Raw genomic sequence first — 23,387 nt, forward strand, 5'->3', positions numbered from 1 at the left:
GACTTCTCTTCCCTAATATCAAATTGTTTTCATCCATTTCCACTAAAATGATATCTTTAACAAACATAATGGTGTAAATCTTGTAAATTCTTTGACGATGACACTATGCTTATAACAAAAAATGCCATGTATTCTACTACATTCTTGAGGGAAATTGGGAGATTTATGCAGAATAACATGCAATTCATTGCAAAATAAAACACACCTTCTCTAGACAGCTCAGAATATTTATAGCTGTTAAAGCAAAAACAAATATTTGGTTACTTGTGGATTGTTTTGGCTTTAATGGAAATATCTACTTTCTCCAACGTTTGGTCCCTGGGCCTCAAAATGTTTATCCCAAGAAGCAACTGCTGTGATTTAGGTCTTGAAGGCAGCTTTCAATGCTTGCGCTTTCTCTGTGATGTGCTTCTGAAAGGGCATCATGAAGTCATCAAAATCTACCTCGTATGAGAACCGCTCCCGGCGCAGTTCTCTCTTCCTGATCAGCTCTGCTGTGGTGGCTTTGGGACTCCAGATCTTAAATAAACAACCACATCCAGAGCAGGTGTGAATATGATGGCCAATAAACATGCCAATATCCAGACAATCTTCAAGATGGTTAATTTAAAACTATCAAATTTATTTCTAAATCTCTTTTATCTCTTACACAACATTTTTGGTTATGTGGGCATCGCTGTTTCTGATGGTGACTATTTGGACAACTGAAATGCTCTTCAGTTACCTCTCTGATGACCCTTAGGCCAGCTGCTGATCATTTTTAGGATGTCAAAACCAGGAAGCAATGGAGTTAATAGATAGTTTGGGTTTACTGCCTTTATGTCTCATGGGGAAGTCAAAATTATTTTCACAGTAGAGGGCAGAAGGAGCTGGTGGTCTCTTATTCAGCATGGCTTGATGCACATTGTCAAGACCACTCTTATTCTCCAAAGACATCTTCACCTTTTTAATTGTAGATGTTTAAGGAAGCCACTGAATAAATCCAGTCTTGATTAGTATGAAACTCCCAAGTGAGATGGTGATAGTGTGTAAAAAGAGGAAGGGTTGGGCTCTAAGGTGTACCCAGAGAAAGTATCTATAGAACTCGGTGACTACATGGCTATAAGGAATGGCACTAACTGAAGAAGATTTCAATTGTTCAAGGAAAATTAAAATGTTAATACAGAAAAGAGTAATACCAGATATTGGAAGCTATACAAGTTGGACTTACTTAGTCAGAAGTAGTAGGACCTAGAAAAAGGACACCTCCAAATAATAACTAGAAAAGATAAGGACATTTGGGTGCTCTGCATAAAAAGTATTTGAAAAATGACATCATGAGTTTATACCATGTTATGATCTTTCTAAAGTACTTACCCTCTGTGGAATAAATGTGATATCCACTTTCTTGGTATAACCACTGGTAATCAATGAATTGAGGTAAGCCACATTATCCTTATGCACCTTCTTTTTCTCCACTATGGTTGGTACAGTATACATTGATGAAAGTGGCTCCTGGAAACAAGACCAAAAAAAAACCTGTCAATTGCAAAAACCTATATATACTTCCTAACATTATTTGCTGTTCCGCATCTTACTCTGAAGCCAGAAAAAACTAAAAATGCTACTATACAAATTATAATTTGAAATGAAATAGAATATTATTATAATTTTGAGTGAGGAGAGATCATTCGTTTGCCTCGTTTAACTTTATTTAATTAGTATTAGTGACAGATCACAAAAGTTTTTCAGATATCCATCCTTGACCTGTGGACATTATTAATCAGAAGGGTGTATTCCTACCAAAATGATAATGGTGCATGTATCAGGAGCTTTAGCTGATCAATCCTCCCTCACCTCTGGCCATCCTTACTCTCTTCCTCTATGCTTACTACTCTCTATTGTCTGCCTATCATCCCTTCAACTCTATCTACTTCCTACCACCTACATTTCTCTAACCCTTTCTAATTTGATAGCATTAAAGCTTTTCCTTCCTGAATTTCATCCCGTATCCTATGTCAGCCAAGGATCTCTAGGGATCCATCTGCTTCCCTAAAAGAAGCTTTCAGTCTAGAAATGTACTTAAAGCTTCCTGCTAATGAATGACAAATTCTTGGTGTCTCAGAAATCCCCATAAACAACAACCTCGATCTTCTGCTGCTAATTTAGAGGCACCCAAACCATTCCAGATTACCAGGGACAATTTGACACCTTTAAAACCTTCTAGAGTTATTTTGCAGGATATCCAAGTTACATATCCCTGGGTTCATAGTAATCATTAAAATTCTTTGAGAGTGGGGTGGTAAGGTGGGTAGTGAAAGATTATGAAACCAAAATGAAGGAAAATCATGTTTTACTTCATTTCTTATAAGGGTTACTCTTCTTCCCCTTTTGGGGCCATCCCATCAAATCTGTATAATTCAGGTCTGAGTGTATACATATCCAATACCAGTTATTTTTTCCAACTTTCTAATGGTATTTAGTTGAACCAACTGGTTTTTGTGTGGGTTCTGTTTGCAATGAGTACTTTTTAGGCTTTTCAGTAACAGGAACTTTCTTGCTAGATATTTCTTCAATACTATTGCATAATGGTGCTGAAAACATGGACTGCGTATTATTTGCCCATGTCCTGTAACAATATGTAAATGGTGCCGCAGCCCCACCAGTTACTAATGGGAGGTCAACTGCTTTTCATACCTCTTCTTTCTTAATCTCAGGGCCTTCAGTCTTCACTTTAAGCAGTGGCTTGCCTTTTGCTTTTTGAGTTTCTGCTGGTTTTGGCAAGTTATCCAGCTTTTCCTTAATCAAACCAATTATTCTATAGTCAGCATAAGCCTTTGCAACATCCATGGCACTATGCCCTGCTCAAAACATAAATTCAGAGTTTCATTAAACAGATTAATAATAAACCATGTAGCAAAATCTCAGCACATCAGCTCTAAGCATGCAGTACCAAGGGTGATTACTGAAGTGAATGGTATGTATAAAGTCACAGAGCTGGATCAGATACTCTCTAAGGTGGCACCAGCTCTACAATCTCATCATTTAGAGTGCCATTTACCAGCAAAACCATTTATTCTTGTTAATTATTTTGAGCATGTTTCTTAAAAAGTTGATAGGAAATAGTGGTAGATTACATTTTGAATATCTGAGTGCTGGTTCTCTCCCCACAGTGCACACATTCCTTTGTGTGTGACAATTTTACATTGTCCTCCCCTTCCCATGATGGAAGGAGGTGTATTCAAAAAGGCCTGGGAAACTGGAGGTCTCAAGTGCTCTATGCAGATTGCTGGGTATTATGACACCTGTAACGTCCTCAGGCAGGCCTAACAATATTACCTGTGACTCAGAGGCAGCCTGAAGCAGCCAGAGATACTAAAGTTCCTTCAGATCCAAAGGAAGCAATGGGTTCCACTCTAAGAAAATAACACCTCCACGTATTTACATGGGATATTTATGACATAGGTAGGCTTCCCATTTACTTCCTAGAAAGAGCCTCAATTCAGGAATGATTTGTCCAACTTTAGAAGGAATCCAAAGTCTACAGAGGCTTCAAACTATGCCGATTATTAGGAATTGACTGTTAAGACAAAGTGATGACTCATGATGTGATCTGCAGACTGGTGTCAGTCTACAAACTAATGGTTACACAGCCACAGTGAAATAAATACAGGGATTAAGAGTAAATGTTTTTTTACATTTAGAAATTTTTATAGCAATTTTATGTCATTTGAATCCAATGATAAAAAAAAAGTTTGGACTTGTATTTTATGGGCTTTTTCCTCTTCATTTTTCTAAATCATTTTCATTGTATTTTGCAAAAGTCTCCATGCACAATGGATCACCAACGTAAAGAACTGGTTCTTTCACACCAATGATTTGAGAAGCACTGTGTATACGATAAAGTTCCATAACATTTACTCAGGTTTGTTTTTGCAGCAGTGACTCAAGGGAAAATGTGGTCCTACAAGAATAGATTTAAACGGGTTTGGAATCTAACATAAATCCTCCTTTTCTAACCCTAATCACCCATAATGAGAACACATGCCTTTTCTATTCTCCAGCTGGAATTTAGCACCAATATCAAGTAGGTATTTTACAGTATCCAGTCTACAGCTCTCAATGGCTCTACTTAAGGGAGTTGAGTTGTTGATTGAAAGGGCATCTACCACGGCTCCAGATTTAACAAGAAGCTCAACAATATCCTGTTGGCCGGCATGGCATGCAAAATGAAGCGGAGTCCACAGAAAATTATCTGTTGCATTGACGTTAGCCCTGTAAAATGAGGTAGATGCATGAGCTAAAAATATGGGTTATTCCAAGCACTAGAGGATAAAAATGCTAAGGAAGATATCATAGTTTTATCAGGTTTTTCAACTGAAAACCAAGGAAGGTTTGGGTCAAGTTAAATTTGTGCCATAATTTTTCTTGACCTGTGTCCTTCATTTTATAACAGTCTTAACTTTGTGTATATATACATTTTGTTTAGTTTAAAAGGTGCTTAGACCCTAAGGGTTACAATTTTAACCCTTAGATCCTTAGGTTACAATTGTAACCTAAGGGCTACAATTTTGCATCATTAAAATCAGGGAAAAACTGGATCCGATGAAAGATCAAAGCTAACAGGAAACAGAAAAGTTATATTATTTCATTTTGTATCTACTTTCTCTGTATGTTATGAATTTTTAAATGCACCTTCATTATTAAAATTTTAAGCATTATAATGTATCAAAATTTTGTATCAAAAAATGATACAAATGAACTTATTTACAAAACAGAAACAGACTCATAGACTTCCAAAACAAACTTGTGGTTGCCAAAGGGGAAAGGTGAGGGGGTGGGATAAATTGGGAGTTTGTGATTAACATATACACACTACTATATTTAAAATAAATAATGAACAAGAACCTACTGTATAGCACAGGGAACTCTACTCAATATTCTGTAATAATCTATATATGAAAAGAATCTGAAAAAGAATGGATATGTATATGTATAACTGAATCACTTTGCTGTACACCTGAAACTAGAGCAACATTTTAAATCAACTATACTCCAATATTAAATGAAAAAAGAAAATTAATCAAATCAAAATTAATTCTTTTGATTTTATTGAAAGCAATATATCATCCAGAAACTATGAAAAGATAAAATAAAATTTTAGTCCTATTTAAAAATTCTCTGCCCAACACTTCACATTGTCATTAGTTGCTTTATACTCCCTCTCTATAATAAACACATTTAAATCCTTCTTTGAAGTTAAACATTATAGTAATAATAACAATAATACCTTTTATCAAGTCTGCAATTACTGGGCTACTAAGTGCTTTACATATTTTAACTCATTTAATCTTCAACAAATCCTGTGAGCTGAGTTCCATTAGAACCCCGTTATAAAAATGAGAAAACTGAGGCACAAAAAGGTTAAGAAAGTTACCCCACGTTATTCAGCAATGGTAAAAAGAAGGACTTAAGCCTGAGAAATTGCTTTAGATTTAAAAGTTAAACTAAATGTCATGCTTTGTTATTTTAAAGATATTTACAAATGAACCAAGGAAAGGGGAATGAAATGGTGCTTAGTCATTATGGCTACCAACAAATTGCTTGAATTTGTTGGGATCCCCTCCAAAAAAAAAAGAAAGAAAGAAAGAAAAAAGAGACAGATTTAAAAATGACTCCATGTAAAGTGAGTACGTTCTAGAGATCTGCTCTACAATATTATAATCACTATAGTGATTATAGTTAGCAATATTGTACCCTACACTTAAAATTTAAGAGGGTAGATCTCATGCTGTCTGTTCTTACCACAATAAAAAGATTGTTTTTAATTTAAAATAAAATAAAAAGCAACTCCACATCATGTAGGTAAAGCTCTGAGACCAAATTAAATTGTCTTGGGAGGCCAGGGATACCTAATCAGAAGGCTTTGTTTTCCCTCAGAGAGAAAACTTCTTGGCCTTCACTTTGTGCATAGCTGTTATTGGCAAACGGTCTTTGTGTACACACACTCCTATGTTCCGTTAGCCTGGTTCCCAGTATAGGATCTATTTGTGATCTGGACTTCAGGAATGAAGCCCTTTCTTGCACTACTTAAATTCTGGAGCTGAATGTGTCTTAGCCTTCCTTGAAATGTGAAGGCTCCCAAAAATCTAAATTTCACTCAACCAAAAGTCATACCCTTTTTCAAGAAGAAACTTGACCGCATCTATGTTTCCACTGGCACATGCAGTCATTAGGGGTGTCTTGTAATAATTATCCTTCATATCCACAGGTATTCCTGATTCAAACGCCTTTTTCAGAGATGCCAGGTCTCCCGCCTTGGTGATAAAATTAATGTTTGAAAAGACCTTCCCTGGATCGTCAATGTACCAAGCAGAGTCATCCTGAATGGGATGTTCGGGTGGATGATCTCGGTTAAAGCGATTGCAATCAGTTACATGCTTGTAGGTTTCAATCATGTAACAAGGCAGCCCACCTTCGCTCTGGCGTGGAAACACGTGGTCAGGGATGATGCAGATTGGGAAGGGTAAAACAAACTTGCCTTTTTTGGCTTTTTTGGCCATCCCTTTTTTAATTTTCTTAGGTCCATAGGATCCCAGGACATAAGACTTGCTTAAGTATTTGGTTCCTTTAAAGAAATCGTTAATGTTGACCCCTCCGCCCCGGACTTTTTCGTGAAGTTGAGCTATGGTAGCTATCTGTTCTGAGCTCATAAAATCTTGCCTCTCCTCCAGCGCCAGCACAAAGTCTTCCTTGGTGACTGTCCCATCGCCCCTGTCCACAAACGAAAGGGCTTCCCGAAGGAAATTCTCATGTTCTATGGACCAATCGTGAAGTTTCAGGTACAATTGTGGATTCGGATTTTGGGCTCCTGGCCGGGCCAGTTTATTAGCTATTTGCTCCGCCCGCCGTATTTCTTTGGTGGCTGCTTTAAAGCCGCCTTCCTTAGCCAAGGCCCTGGGCGTTTTATGCTCCAAATTCTTCCATTTCAGATCACATCCTAAAACAGGAAGCATCATGATTATAATGGTGCCAAGGCATCTGCATGACTCCACAAATGACATGCATCCAACAGTTTTTAAAGTTTCTAGTGATTAATCAAAAGTTGCTCCCCAAATTACTTGTATATAAAGGTAAGCACATTTAGCTCTTATAACTACAAAATTAAGCTATGATTTTTTTTTTTTCCCGTGAGCTTTACTTTGGTGAATTCTGAGGGAGATATGTTTCCTATTGATAGTATCTTTTCCCAAAGGATTAGGACATTAATCCCTATAGATATTTGAAACAAATATCATATTGGGATACTTGCTAAGGAGGCTTCCTGACTAGTGGGAAAGAGTAAGGGTGACATTTGAATTTGGAAGGAAGCTGGATTCAAACAGCTTAAATAGGACCTTAGGAACTCAGGATGATAACTGACACCTGCTTCTTTTGAACGATTATGACTAAATCTGTGTAAAATCTTAAACTATGCTTTAACTGTATTCTACATGAAGTTAGTGTAATTTATATTGACCTGCTGTTTTGCAGTAAGGTCATGTGAACAGCCTAACAGAAGAAAAAGTAATTTGTTCATCAAACGTGAAAGAATAAGAACTGTGCAATTAGGCATTAAAATTCGTTTTCCTTTTTGGACCCTTACTTAAAATGATGGGACCAACATTATATGTAAGCATTCTCCAAAGAAATAAACTTTTCTGAATGCATCAAGGAGTCTACTTAATGCTATCAAGAAGGCTGTGTTGTCTGTAATAAATGTCTGGAGACATTAAAAACCCATTATAAGTCAGACTATGAAGATGCTCTTTCTAGTGTTTTGAATCTAGAAGGCTCTTCTGTTGCTTTGCAAGCATCAGATAATCAAAAAAGATTCTCTAACCTCAGTATCTCTAGCATCCAAAATGTAAAGGTCGCCGAATGCAAAAATAAAACCCGTCCCTCCAACACTTTATAGTTTTATTCCTTATCAAAAAGAAAATTAATTACCAGTGTTTTTCAACATTAGCACTTCCTATGGCATTGTCAAAAATTAAAATTTTATGTGAAGGCTGATAATTTTACTAGTGATAGAAAAACTCAAAAAGAGCATTGGAGCAATAAAGATTCTAAAATTTTTATATTGGACAGTTTGAAGAATAGTGACTTATTGGGAAAGGGACCTGAGACTGGTCTCAACAGTATAATTCCACAGCATAATAATTACATAGTATAATTCCATAGTCATCTTGAGTATGCTGTTTTTATTTAGCTTTTTCGCTTATTCAGGGTGTCTGGGGGTTTATCTACCATCTCCCAATCCACTCCTATATTCAGCCCAGCACTAAGGATCAAAGGGTTTTAAAGCGGCTTTATCTTGCCTTCTTCTGCTCCCAGTTTCCTCCCTGTTAGAAATTTTGTGTGGATAAAAGACGCCAACATCCCAGCTTAAAGATATGAAGGCATTTTCTTCTCTCTTTGATTTTGTCTCCTCTTTTATCATTAGTAAATAAAGATTCATTCATTCCCTTTGTGATTTATGTGCCTCTGTGGCTGAGATACTCAACTTTCAGCTGACTGCTGGCAAAAGGCCCAAGAGAAGGAGAACCCTGAACAGGGGCTTCAGGAGAACTATTCCAAACTCCCCTCCTCTCCCCTGGATCTGGCCTCACACTGCCTACAGGGAGTTGTAAATTACTCTAGGGACAAGATCAGGGACAAAAGAGGAGCATACTGAGGAAGGTAGTTTAATGTGGGAAAGGAATCCAGCCCTCACATTTAAGAATAAAAGAGGCTACACTCAGGGAGTTTACTCAGAAATGAGCATTTCGTGACCAATGGTTTCTTGCTGCTCTGATTGCCTTAGATAAGCAATTGCCTGGTATGGAAATAGGTCACCCACATAGGATCTGGTGGTTGTACTTCCAAACATGCTACAGAACTCAGAACATTTTCAGACATTTATTTCAGAAACACAGCCTAGTCTTGTGAGCCAGCCAGGAGGATGAAACTTTTCTGCATCACCAGGCAAGGCCTTTGGCAGGCTCTGGCTCTTTACTTCTCAATTTGCTTTCTCTGATTTTATCCCAGGAGTACATAAATGGTAGAGTATATATTGGGCGATGTTTGTCCCAATAAGAAAGGAATCAGCATGTTAAAGTTGAAGAAGCTTGTCTCAATCTGGGCAGATCTTTAGTTTCTAGAAATACACAATGTTAAAAATGAAGTGTCAGAATAATCTGCTGATGGTAACAGCTTTGAAAATAAGACTGATGAGACAGTTGATGACAGCAAAAATTGCAGTTGATATATTTTCCTTTATCTGCTTTGTATTTTAGGGGAATGGGGAAAGAATGTGAGCTTTGTATAACGTGAAAAAAGTCAAAGTGGACCAGTTATTACACCATTAGTTATGCAGGCACGTTAGTCTTATTTATAACGTTAGTGGTTACAGTATAGGCTCTCTCAGATCCCAGTGACTTCAAAATTTCTGTTCCTCTGTAGAAGACAGGAAAATAAAAACACTTTCTCTGCTCTATTATAAAGTTGTTGAACTTTAAGTTTCTGCCCATTTCTCATAAACTGGAAAAAAAAAAAAAACACTACCGTAACATTCAGCAGAATGCAGCTCCCTCTCTAACAAAGAGTTAATAACTTTGAATGTACATTTAATTAGCATGTAATTAACACCAAATAGATCCAAATCTTTAAACTTAATTGGCTAATATTACTATTTTAAGGAATACATTAAGCTATACAAAACATAGTTTATATTCCTAAGTTAATAATTATTTGAAAGCTACAGAAAAATCTAAAATAATAAATATTACTTATATTCCAAATGTTCCATGAAATTTTTCATTTATTTCATGTGTTTCTCCCCAAAATATTTCCTCTATAATTTAAAATTACCCAGAAATGTTATCTATGAACTTGACATGATAGTACCTTTTTAAAAATAAAATAATTAAGAATGCAAACTAAAAGACATGGTGTCTAGTGTTTGTCTTTTTTTAGATTGATATTTACATTTTTAAATAGGAATTTAATAACTATAAGCATCTTAATAATTGGTTGACTCATAAACAATTCTCTTTAGATTTTTAATAATAACCTAAAAATACTTGAGAAATGAATTTTTATCACCTTCAAGGCCAGATTCATGATTTAACAGAAGGTAAATAAGAAAAAAAGTTTAATTTTCTTTCTACATATATGTGTGAGATAAGCAACTGACATTTGACAGGCTGAAATTCTCTGCTCATCTACAGTGAGGGAAAATTATAAATTCTTTAGGCATGAAATTGGTAGACCATTTTACCTCGCTGAGATATATATTTACAGCAATCTGCAAAACCACCCATAGCAGCATAATGAAGTGGTGTGTTGCCATTCATTGCAATCAGCCCCATGTCTCCGTCGTAGGCAAAGAGAAGCTTCAATATCTGCAAAATAAATAGTGGATATTGTAGAGGAATAGGAATGTACATTTACTGAATGAAAACTGGGACCTAGACCTGTGCTATCCAGAGTGTGAATTTGAATTAAATTAAAATGAATTAAATAGAAAACAAATTTTAAAAATTCAGTTCCTTACTTCCACTAGCCACAGTTCAAGTACTCAAAAACCACAAGTGTAGTGTATTGTACCACATTGTACAGCACAGATACAGAACAATTCCATCACTGCCAGAAGTTCTATCAAACAACATTGATCTAGAGTATAGAAAACTCTATACTCAGCTGGGGAACTACTGTTTTGAAGTAAATTTAGGCAATTTTAGAAAGCATCAGACTATGGCAAGCATCATCAGGGGAGCAAATTCTTTACCAAACAGATGTGACTTCTACTGTGATATATACTTTTATTGCAGGGAAGAGATGCTATGACAAAAGTAAAGATAATTATGTTAAAACTCAGAAAAACTCAGTAAAGAAATTTTAGATATAATTCAGAATTTAAAAAAATAGGATAGCATCGATTTCTATTTTGTTTCTGCAATATCACTGTACCTATGAGATATCCTTTGCTGATATATCCAGATAATAAGAATACTTAGAGTTAAAAATTTAGATGAGTCATTAGATGCCTCAAACATCAGGGAGATGAGTATATTGGCATTGTTCTCCCCACTGTGAAAATTCTAATGTGTAATGGAGTCATAAAATGGAGTAATCCCAGTTGGCAAAACCTTTAAGCTGTCATAATTAAAAATATAGAAAAACATTATTAGCAATATTAAAAGAATAAGTTAGCAAGCAGATAAAACTGAATAAAGAGCTAAAATATATTTTGAAGGTTAATATTTGGTTTAAAATATAGTTTTAGAATTATTTTGGAAAATCAAGATGATAACTCAGAAAAAATTCTATCAGTGTAACCTACATGATATTTTAAGATGTTGAGAAAAAGAAGAGAATATTTTTAGCAACAAAATTTAAAGCAAAGAGTAGATTATTACATCAAAAAAGCCTCCTTTGGCAGCAAAGTGTGCGGCGTGATGTCTGTCATTGTCAAATGCATTCACGTCACCTCCTCTTTCCAATATCCCTCGAACTAGTTCTACCACTCCTTCTCTTGATGCTTCCATTAAAGCCGTGCGACCTGTGGACTGGACGTGAAACAGATCAGATGCTGTTTATCCCTGTCATACTAAATAACATATTCCGTATAAATATGGTCTAAATCCATTTGGCCTTAGAGTCACACTGACACGTTCAGTTCTGTACAGTTTTATTGGTTTCACGTAACAAATAGGAAAAATGAAGCCAGTAAAATGGGTCAGTGTCCAAAATGTAGAATTCTAAAATCAGAGTCAAGGTCACACCAAAAGTCCCTGTAAGAACATCATGCTGAAAAATGCAGTTTCTTGTAAAGAAAGTAGAGCATTAAGGGAGAAAAGAGGGTAAAACACATGCTAAAATTAGGCTATAGGTGTTTTCCAATGAGAAGAAAATCTATTTTTATTGTTGGGAAATGACAATTAAAAGATAAGAAAACTGAATAAAATTAGCCAAATGAGGAGAGGGAGCAAAATGATTAAGGGGAACAGCAGAACTACATATTTTCTTTTGAAGAAGATAAATTTTTATTAGGCATCAGTAATATCTTTTCTATTTCCTGTAATGATCTTTTAACATTATACATAATAAATACCAATTTTCCAAACATAATTAGGAAATAGATTGTAGAATCATGGCCATGCCATATAAAGATGATGAAAGTATATCATCTTAAAGTATTTTGAACAGAAATGAACAGTCTAAACTAACAGGATAATTTTATCATATTCAAATGAAAAAATACACTAATAGAGATTATTAGTGTATTGAAATTTTTTTCTATAATTGAAAAAAGGAATATTTATAATCACAGGAATAGTCATACTGAGTTGACAGCATTTGGATTGGCTCCTTTTTCCAAAAATGTCAGGCACACATCTTTAACATCATGTGCTTCTTCACAAGCTCTAAGGAATATTGGCTTTCCTTCATAGGTACAATTGTTGACATCTGCACCGTGTTCCAAGGCAATCAGTGCACAGCGATAATGCCTCTTAGTAGGTAAAATGCAGTAAAACAAAATACCTGTAGAAAAATAGAATCCCCAAAGAATACTTAATTAGTAGTCTCTCTATATTTGGATCACATAGGAAGGAACAAACAATAATTTACAAATTCATAATTAGCTAGCTGAAGGTGATAGAGCAAAGATGTTTATGCCTTGGTTTTCCCTCTGAAATCAACTGAAACACCAAGACAGAGATACCAGAAAAGAAACCCAACCTCATATAAGAGCCAGAAAACAATCATAACCAAAATGTGATAAGACTTTGTTTGGGAAGAATTTGAGTGCTGGGATGTGAGCTCCGGTTGACCCTGGGTATTTGGCATCCTGCAGTCTATACCCCAGTGTCCCTTCTTGGAATATACAGGGGTGTGTGTGCCAGAGGACTATTGGTGGATCCCTGGATCCCCTCTGAAACTGCAGAGTGGCAAAGGAGATGGTACATAATGATGAAATGTGCAGACCAGCCATGTTTATAGGAAGCAGGCTGTCTGTACAGTAGCAGTGAGAAGAAAAACTAGATGGCAAGGGGCTCTGACATTTTGGCAAATCATTTTGTTTACTGAAGAGAGAAAAATGCTAAATCTTCATACCCAGCACCTGTGACATACAGACCCTCAACATAACCCATGTCAAAAATGTACTACAGACCTGGGGTATTGTTTATATTCCCCTGGTAAGAAAGTCAGGTAAACAGCAGTCAAACTTCAGACTGACTTTGTAATGACTTGACTCTAAAAAGAGGCTTCATTCAAAGAGGAACAATAATCAACAAGAAACCAGCATGTGACCTATGAAAAAATATACTGAAAGAAAGGTAAGGAAAGAAACTTGATGACAAACATAGGCAAAAATTATATACTCAAAAAACTATACGACATGAAAATTATTGACTGACCCATTTCCATGACAACAAAGAAATCAAATACATTTTTTTCTGAAACAAAAGTGCAAAGCTAGACTGAACCTATAATAAATACTTCTAGGACAATAAAAGATAAATAGAAGGAAAAGTTGAATTTGAGCAAGCAAAGCTTAAAAAAAGAAATGGTAGAGAAAAATATTGTAAAACCACTAAGGAAATGAAAGTGGTTCACGTTGGAAGCAGGAAAAAGGAGAGCAGACATCGCCAAAACCATGGTCAGGGACATGGAAGAAAAACTTGAAAGAACTTGAAAGAAAAATGTAACTGAAATGATGCAAGAGTTTAAATGTTCTAGAGAGGCAAAGAATATTTAACATGTATGTAATTGGTATTCAAAAATAAAAGAACAAATGGAACAGAAAGAAATGGAGAGATATAATAGAAGAAAACTCTCTTGAAGGAAAAACCTAGATCTGACAGAGTATACTGAGTCTCAGGAAAAATTGATTAAGAACAATCTATAAGATGGTGCCTAGGTAAAGCTAGGTAAGAAAGTGTCCTGTGAGCATCCAGTTAAAAATTCAAGTCATTTCTAAAGAGAAAAAGTCAAGCTGGCTGCAAGACTTTGGTACAGCAACATTCAGTGCTAGAAAATAACCAAAAGAGCTCTACAATGTCACTTGGAATAGAAAACAGGGAATTTTTAATACTCAGTCAAGGTATTGTTCATATATAAAAGTGATGGACAATAAGTTTAAAGATGCAAGAAATCAAAAGATATAAGCCCAAAGGAGTGAGCTAAACTACTTGATGACAAAAATGAGTCTAACAGGGGATCAACAGAGAATATGTGACTAAAAGACGCTTGATAGATGTTGAATCCCTTCAACCACTGAACCAAAGTTCAATCACCTTAGGAATTCTAGATACAGAAAATAATATTGTAATTCACAGTAATGTAGAAATAATAATGTAATTTAACAAAACTTGGAGGGAAGAGAGGGAAGGAGAGACAGTGTAATCATTTGATTTTCTTTATCTTTTACTGCTGGAGTTTGAGATATTATTTAAAACAGGTAAAGAGATAGATGCTTATTATTTAAAGGTATGAAAAGAATCACTGAAAGAACTAAAATGATTTTAATGTACTAAAATTAGGTACTGGAAGGGAGGTAAAGGAGGTGAGAGGAAGGGTTCTTGTACCAATCTCATCTTTCATAGAGAAATATTAATGAATACTGTTTAAAGTGCTAATTCAATAAACAGAGTATTAAGTATATGTAACGCTGTCCAGTTAGCCATTAAAAGAACTAAAAACATACCATTAATTTTAGAAAATGTGAGAAGGAAAATATATACGCACAGCAGAACAAAACACAGAACACATGGACCATAGAGGAAAATATTTTTATACATATTTGTGTATTTATATAAATTAAATATATTATGTTTTCATAATATAAAATAAGTGACAGTTCTGACGCCAAACCTATGGAGCATCTAGATAAATGTAAATTGGATAAACTCTACCATTAAAATAAAAATACAATGTATGTGAAAATAGAAACCAAAATATATCTCTTATAAACATGCATCTAAAATAGAGTTACTCAAACAGTTAAAAATAGAAAGATGGTCAAGGACATGGTTGAAAATATAAAATCAAAGACAGAGAAGTCATAGTAGGTAAGAGTGAACCAAAACAGCAATAAACAATAACAACAGCAAAATCTAGAAAATAGTGCCAGTTGAGGTTGAATTCATTACAAAGACCTTAAGGAACTTATGAAATGGCTACTTTATAATGATGGCATGTGCAACACACAGTGAAAGTCTATCCATGCTGACTATTTAAGCCACAAAGGACACAAATCAACATTCTAAGATCGAAGCAAAAACAAAAGAGAAAAACATGTATACACAATAGAACTAGCATATTGAATTGAGGACTGGGGATGCATTCCTATAAATGGGAGAACCAATGGAATGGGTGTTACAAGGAACTATTCCAGCTTTACCCTTAAAGAAAATAATTCCAGACACTGTAACTAATTTCCTAAGACAACAAATAATTTTTTGGCTTAGAGTGTTACCTTCTCCATATTCTGCAAAATTGTTCAAACAGAAAGTACAGGTTAGACCTAGAGTACATCCCTCATCCTTCTAAAGCTCCATTATTTTAACCATTTAAATGTTTGCTCATCCTTTTGAAACAATGTGCAGTGAGTCAAATGTCAATCACCGGAAAATAGGATGTTAAGGGCAGAGAGACTACAGTGGAATAAACCAAGGAGTTTGGCCAGTGGCAGCCCTTGAGCTGAGGGATGTGCAAGGTAAGCTAGGTTCACTGATGGGAAGACAAGGCCCTCTGTACAGTAGGCATACCATGAACCACAATCAAGGCTGGAGGGAGCAGTACTAACAAGGTCACGTGTGAAACAAGATTTTGTATTTATTTCAAGTTTCATTTTATATTTTTAATTCTTTCTATTTGATTTGTCAGATTGTTTTTATCATACTTTGGTCTTCCAGAACCTTGGTAGGTTTAATATTAATTTGAATGAGTATAGATAACCTCATGGCTGTTGCATTTGCTACAGATACTCATTTGACCTCGTTTCCAATTTTACCTTGATTGCTTACATTTTATAATTTTAGTTTTTTATGCTATAAAATGTCTCAGACTGCTTTCTTTGTGATTTGTATCTCTGTTTCAAACTCAAGAAGGTAAACTTTTCTTTGTTACCGTTCTTCTGAATGTACTGAAGTTTCCATGAAACTCCAGGTATATAAGATGCCATTTAAAAAACTATCTCATGGTCAAATAAATATGGAAAATGTCACTGGTTTTGGTCAGTATGACAAATGTAAAATAAACATGTCTAAATTTGTTTTATCCAATGTTTCTCTAATAAATTTGGCAGCGGAATGAACCAATTTTGCATGTAGCACTTATCAATATCCCACTGATTCAGTGGCCCGTGACACACACTTTGGGAAATGATATTCTATAGAGCGTTGAGAGGTTTTTTTTCAGAATAAAACATTTTAAAACACATTTGACTCCTGAGTGCATCTGAAGTGTATTTTGTTACATGGTGCCATTAAGTAATTAAATAACTCTTCTTTTTCTTTGTCCTCTCCTCTTGTTATAAGCAAGTCACTTTTCAAATACCATGTCCACAGAGAGTTAAAAAGCAGACTCTGCTCCTGTCAGAAAACATTAATTAACATTATAAAATGGGACTCATTTCTCTAATGTGGGACTGATGTTAATGGCTTTGTACTTGAAGCAACTCTTTGGAACAACTGATTAAATCTACCAATTTATATTAAGCCTGGAGGTAATTTTCTTAATGATTTTCATGAGGTTGTGTCACCTCCTGTCAGAACCTTGAGTTATTTGGACAAGAAGCTCCCAGATCGTGGTCTTGAAATGGGATTTGGGAGGGGAGGAGTGAGAAAGTGGGGCTATCTCACCTGAATAATCATGGAAATGCCATATCTCAAATTTTGCCATATTTTCAAATACATTTTTAAATGACACTAGAAAGTTGGAGTTTGTGTCAGAATCCACCTTTGTCCCTCAAATTCCTAAATGCAACTACTTTCTACATTAGATTGCTCTTGAGAGCAAAACCTATATCTAGTATTACTCGAGGTTCTAAAATGTAAAAAAGAAGAGATGCTCTCCTTCATCTTTAGCTCTAAATGAGACTTTATATTTTACAATGGGTGATTGTGATTATGGAAATATTAACATGTGTCATGTTGAAAGTTCTCCACGTTAAAAAAAAAAAAGATTGACTAATTCTAATATTATTTTTCAATGAGAAAGTTCTCAGAACTGGCTTCCCTAAGAAATACCTGCATCATTTTCAAATCATGGGGAGATAGTGTCCTTTGGTATAAGAGTGAGAATCTAGACTTTCACTACCATGTACCATAAATAACTCATTTCTAAAGCTGGAAAGCAAAAAATGCATTTTATTGATTTCTGGCTACAAAGTGAATTGCTGGATAAAATGCTGGGAGTTCTTACCTTTTCCTTCATTATCGACAATAGTCATATCGGCCTCTGCCTTGGCTAATATTTCCATTGACAATTCGTGGCCCAGTTCTGCAGCCCTCATAGTCGGAGTACAGCCCATTTTATCTTGCACATCAGGGTGAGCACCGAGGCTCAGGAGAAAGCTGACCATATCGATGTCATTGGAAACTGAGGCTAAGTGCAGAGCACTGTTTCCATTGACGGGGTCTGTGAAATTGATGAGTTCAGGGTATCCGAGCCTGGTCAGCTTCTCTATCTGCTTCTTGTCTTTGTTCCGAACACACTGGAGAACTTTGTAGATCTGCAGGTTCTCAAGTCTTTTATCTGCTAAAGCCATATTTGACCAGCTTCTTGAAAATGCCTTTGTGGACCAAAACAAAAATTACAGCAACAAAAATCAAAGCAAAAACATATAACTCAAAGTTAATTTTGTCTTCTTTACTTTGACTAAATAATAATAATAAATGTATATATATATATATATATTTTTTTTTTTTTTGCGGTACGCGGGCCTCTCACTGTTGTGGCCTCTCCTGTTGCGGAGCACAGGCTCCGTACGCGCAGGCTCAGCGGCCATGGCTCACGGGCCTAGCCGCTCCACGGCATGTGGGATCTTCCCAGACCAGGGCATGAACCCGTGTCCCCTGCATTGGCAGGCAGACTCTCAACCACTGCACCACCAGGGAAGCCCGAAAATAATATTTTAAGCCTTCCCTAAGAAGAGATGCTGTTTCTTATGAAACGTTATTACCATAATTTATTGCAACTAATTCATGAAAGCAGAAATTACATATAAATACAAAAATATTCAGCTAGCATAACGTTAAAATATTTCAAAACAAATCTTCCATCATAATTAACACTAGACTTGCTATGCAGTTTTCTTATTATTCCATTTAATCTTCCCTCCTTGACACAGCTTTACCATTTACTCATGAAGAAGGTGAAGCTAATTAAATTGCCAAGCTCCCCACTATAATGATCTGTACCAGCATGTTCCTCACAATGTAGAGACCACACAGATTTCAGTAGCTTAAACATGTTATAAAGAATGTGTAGAATTTTGAGGTGCTTATAAACAGGAATCTATTGAGCCCTGGGAAATACCAAAGATGTGATGGATGATTCCTGTGCCATCTTAATGTGGGAACTATGTAGGTAAATGGTTCAGAGATAACTGTAAATTTTCATAAATAATCCCACTAAGTTGCAATGAGCATTCTAATACGTAATTTTATCTCATTGTTTATTCAGTTCAAAAAAACAATATTTTGAGTCAAGTAGTAGACCATGTTAGGTACGCCCAGCTCGTGTTTCTTCACGTTTTCTGGGAACAGAACTTCATTAACATATTGGGAATCCATTCCAGAGAGTACAGAGGTGCTATCCTAGGCCAAATCATTGCCATTGCCTTGTAATTTGTCTCACTGCTTCCACAAAAACCCTCTACAGCCCATTCTCTATTCAGTCCCCAGAAAAATCTTTGTAAAATGTAGGTTAGATAAGATCAGACCAGCTTCCACCCCCAACATTTTAGTATTACTATTTTTAAACATAAAGAAAGTTGAACACCCATATATCCCCACCACTGAGATTCTACCATTCATGCTTTTTTTTTCCATTCATGCTTTATTTGCATTATCACACATCTATCCATCCCTCTATCTATCCATCAATCTATCTTATTTTTTGATCCATTTCAAAGTAAATTGCAGACATATTCCAGCATACATATCCTTAACTGTAGTTCAATATTTGTCTACAGTTCTTTTTCTCTTCCTGGTCTTCTGAACATATAATATACAAGAATTATGTGTACTATTTCTATATATAGCCATTGATAAATGCATACAACTTTGTAAACTAAACCCCTATCAAGATACAGAGCATTACCTTCACACCTGAAAGTTCTTTCCAAACTATCTTTTAAAAGTATTTCAGTAGCTTTCCATTGTAATTAGAAAAAATCCAAACCCCTCAGGGTGATCTCTTAAGGACACTTTCTCTGCCCCTCTGACCTCACTTCACTCCAGTCTCCCTTGATTTAGTGATCTCCAGCCACACACACTGGCCTTCTTTCTGGTTATGGTTCATTCCTGAATCTGGAACTTCTTGTTCCCTCTGCCTGGAGTGCTCTTTGCTCAGAATTTCTGTTGGTTGGCATTCTCACAACTCAAATTGCAGTCACCATGTTACATCATCCCTTTGTTTTATTTTTTTCACGATGAAGTGAAACATTCTATATATAAAATTTCTAGAAATCTGTAAATATAGATATATTTGATTTATGTATTGTGTGTCTCCCTCACTAGTATATGGTCTCATGGAATAGAAGCTTTCTATTTTAATTACTATTATCTCTCCATCACCCAGAACCTGACTCCTATGTGGCATTCAATAAATATTTGCTCAATAAATGATGACTGAAAGTTAAAAGATTGGGGAATGGAAGAAATCAAAGAAAACACCTAAGTTTCTGTCTTGAGCAACCTGTGTCTGAGATGGTGAGCCCAGGATGGGGTCCCGATTTGTCAGGGAGTGAGCTAAGCTTTGAGCATGCAGAGTGAGAATTCACAAGGCAATGGTGTACATCATTCAGGGAAAGATCTGAGCCTGGTGGGTGGGGAGTTACGAGGTTTTTGGCAGTTTCAGTAAGCCCCAGACTGGGTGAGGACTGTTTATTCTTTGTGCCTCCTCCTTTGCTGCGGAGCATCAGCCATCACGTGGCTCGTGGCTTCAATGTTCTGTTTGCTGTAGCCCCTCTCTTCCCTTCTAATCTGTTTACAATGGTGATGGACTGGGAACTGGATAAGGCAACTTGTTAGAACCATGTGTGTAAAATAGGCTCCCAGTAAGTCCTGAGCTGCCTCAGAACTTATCCAGTTGGCCTTTGCAGCTTGGCTTGGTGACATTCATTTTAGCTGGAGATTATGGTTTGTTGTATTATTATTAGCCTTATTCTGGTTAGATGCTGGGTTGTCTTACCGCATACATACATCATATACAGAATAGGATAAGATGCACCCCAAAAGCTTATTGTTTATACTGAGTTGATGCAAACTCATTTGTGAGGACAGACTTCCTAATCAGAGGCTTCAATGTTGCCTCTGAGAGCACCCACCCCTACAAAGAACCAGCAACATATGGCATTGTCCCATTCAGCTACAAGGATGAATTCAGTAGCCCATAGGTCAGTTTTACAGCTTGCGTTCCTCTTGGCTAACGCTTCGAGTTGCTGAGGAGAGAGCAAGGCCTTGTGCAGTGTCCTTCACGACCAACTGCCAAGACTGACCCCGTTGGAGGAAATGACAGAAGTCCTGCCCTCCAGTCCTGGGTTCCTTGTAAACTGTACGGCCTCTCTGATGCTCAGGAGGGTCACCACATATACACACATCTCAGTATGCATGCGTAGCCCTGGGGCACCTTGGCATACCCCACGTAACCATCCATGAGCACAATCTCAAAAGATAGTGGAACAGAACAGGATTCCTTGAATTGAAGTTCATGTTTGGAGTCTGGATACTCTGAAATTATATGAAAATCTACAGGGTGTGTGTGTCCAGATGCATTTTTCCATTGTAGGGAGAGATCCATAGAGCTCATTAACTTTTCAAAGGAGCCTGTGAGGCAATGGTGGTTGGTCAGAAAGAGGAAAGGTACAGCGGAAAGAGTGCAGGATTGGAAGTGGGGAGATCTGTTGCCACCCATTGTTTTCCCTCCTCTGCATCATTATTTATACAAAGGAGTTAGATAAACCTGGACAGGTCATCTACCTAGTTCATGCCTCAGTCTCTTCATCTGTGAAATGGGGATAAGAAGAGTGCACCCTTCATGGGGCTGTGTGAAGCAGAAATGAGTTCAGCTTTGTAAAGTATTTAGACAAGTCTCTCAACACAGGCTCGCCATGAATAAATCAAACATCTATGGGTTTCAGCTCATCCATAAGCCAAGCTTTAGATGTCGGGGATTCTTTACTGTTCCGTTCAATTTTAAGGCTCAGAAAAATCGGGAAGGGAAGGTGGGTAAAATGTCACTTCAAGGGAAAGTCCAGGTGGCCGGGACCATGGTGCCAAGCTCACCTCTTAGTCGCCAGGACGATCAGAGCCGAGGACGTCCGGGCACAGACGCGCCTGAGGGGGCCGGTTCTGGTTCTCTGCCTCCTGGCGCGGGTCCCAGCCACGACCTCGGGCTCCCAGAGCCCGGCTTGGGCGCCCGGACGTGAATGGTGTCCCCTTGGGCAGAGCAGGCGAGCAGGCGCGCGGGGCAGCAGGAAAGGTGGTGTGTGTGTCCATGGGCCGCGGATCCGCCGAGGGCGATCGAGCGGCCAGGTGAGCGCAGGGGGCGGGGAGGGAGCCGGCGACGCCCGCCGATTGTGAGTTTTGGCCACGCCAGCAAGGCCCCGCTGCCAGGGCAACGGCCCAGGTGCTCAGCTGGTGGGGCGGGGCGAGGCCCGTCTCCGCCCACCGTCCGCCACCCACCGCCCCTCCCGCCAGGTGGCCTGGTCTCGGCCTGGTCGCCGGCCGGGCTAGGATGCTGGAGGAGGGCTCAGCACTCTCAGAACGGATGGCAGGGCCGCTGCGCCCATTGCTGGGGTCTCCAGGAGTCCTCCCTTCCTTCATCCTCTTCTCCTACCTCCTGCCCTCATTCAAAAAATAACTTGATCAAAAAGGTAAACCTCATATAGTGTTAATTAATTAAATAAGCAGTAAGGTTAAATGAAAATACAATAAAATGCAAAGTAAATCTACTTGTCAGAGACAACTGCAGTAGATTCTTGTAAACTTTATTTCTCATAGATCCCAGAAATTTTCTTTGCATACTCTAGGATGTATATATACTTGAAAAGATTTATACACAAATGGGACCAAATATATCATGGAGATAGCTTTATTTCAGGGCCTACAAAGATGCCCTAACATCCCTATCCCCAAACACATGCACACTTTTTTGGAGGCAAATTCTGAAAGCTTTTATCTGTTTATGTGAGTATAAAATATGTATGCTTTTAAAAATAATATGTAAGAGCTTCTAATTAAAAGCAGTAGTTCCTTACCCCATCTGTCCTATATTTTACACTTCATTTAAAAATATGTTTAAGGACTATTCCATGAACACAAAAGAGTAAACTATATAACACTTGGAAAGTATGAAGAAACAAAGCGTACCATGGCTAAGGAAAAAGAAGTCTGCCTCTACAGCCTGGGTTTTCTTCCCTATACTGCATCTTTCCTTTCCTGCGCTCAGAGATAACCACTATTGTGAATTTTGTACTTATCATCCCCCTGCCTTTTAAAAATGTGTTGCTTTATATGAAATCTTCCCCAAATAATATGTATTTAGTATTGCATGTTTTCAGAGTTTATAAAAATGGTATAGAACTGTGTGTTATTGTTTTGATGACTTTTTTATTTCAACATCTTATTTTCGAAATGTGTATTTGTTGATATACTTAATTATAGCTCCTTTATCTTAACAGCTGTAAACTATTCCATTGTACCACCATTCTATTTCCCTTTTAAATCAATTCTACTATTGATGGGCATTTAGGCTGTCTCCAATATTTGTTATTAAAAACTATGTTGTTTGGACTTCCTTGGTGGCACAGTGATTAAGAATCTGCCTGTCAAATGCAAGGCTCACGGTTTTGATCCCTGGTCCAGGAAGATCCCACATGCCACAGAGCAACTAAGCTCGCGAGCCACAAGTACTGAAGCCCGTGCGCGGAGGGTCTGTGCTCCACAACAAGAGAAGCCACCACAATGAGAAGTACACACACTGCTACGAAGAGTAGCCCCCACTCGCCGCAACGGGCAGCAACAAAGACCCAACACAGCCAAAAATAAATAAAATTAAAAAACAATGCTGTTATTATCATATTTGTACATGTCTTTAGATTCACAAGTTCAAGAGCTTCTCTAAGGTATAAACCTAGGAGTGAAATTTCT

At 37.2% G+C, this 23,387-nt stretch overlaps 1 protein-coding gene across 1 annotated transcript; it reads right to left on the reverse strand.

Annotated features, from left to right (window-relative positions):
- Positions 1-360: 360 nt before the first annotated feature.
- Positions 361-17,803, reverse strand: ANKEF1 (ankyrin repeat and EF-hand domain containing 1; the record flags this gene model as incomplete). Its single annotated transcript, XM_082670291.1, has 9 exons — positions 17,434-17,803; positions 12,347-12,546; positions 11,421-11,570; positions 10,280-10,403; positions 6,157-6,979; positions 4,028-4,254; positions 2,677-2,840; positions 1,357-1,494; positions 361-519 (listed from the first exon to the last, which is right to left on the reverse strand). The coding sequence occupies exons 1-9, from the start codon at positions 17,777-17,779 to the stop codon at positions 361-363; spliced, it is 2,331 nt and encodes a 776-aa protein (XP_082526417.1). The 5' UTR covers positions 17,780-17,803.
- Positions 17,804-23,387: the final 5,584 nt, after the last annotated feature.

Source organism: Grampus griseus (genome assembly GCF_964374135.1).
Source record: "Grampus griseus genome assembly, chromosome: 14".
Taxonomy (NCBI): domain Eukaryota; kingdom Metazoa; phylum Chordata; class Mammalia; order Artiodactyla; family Delphinidae; genus Grampus; species Grampus griseus.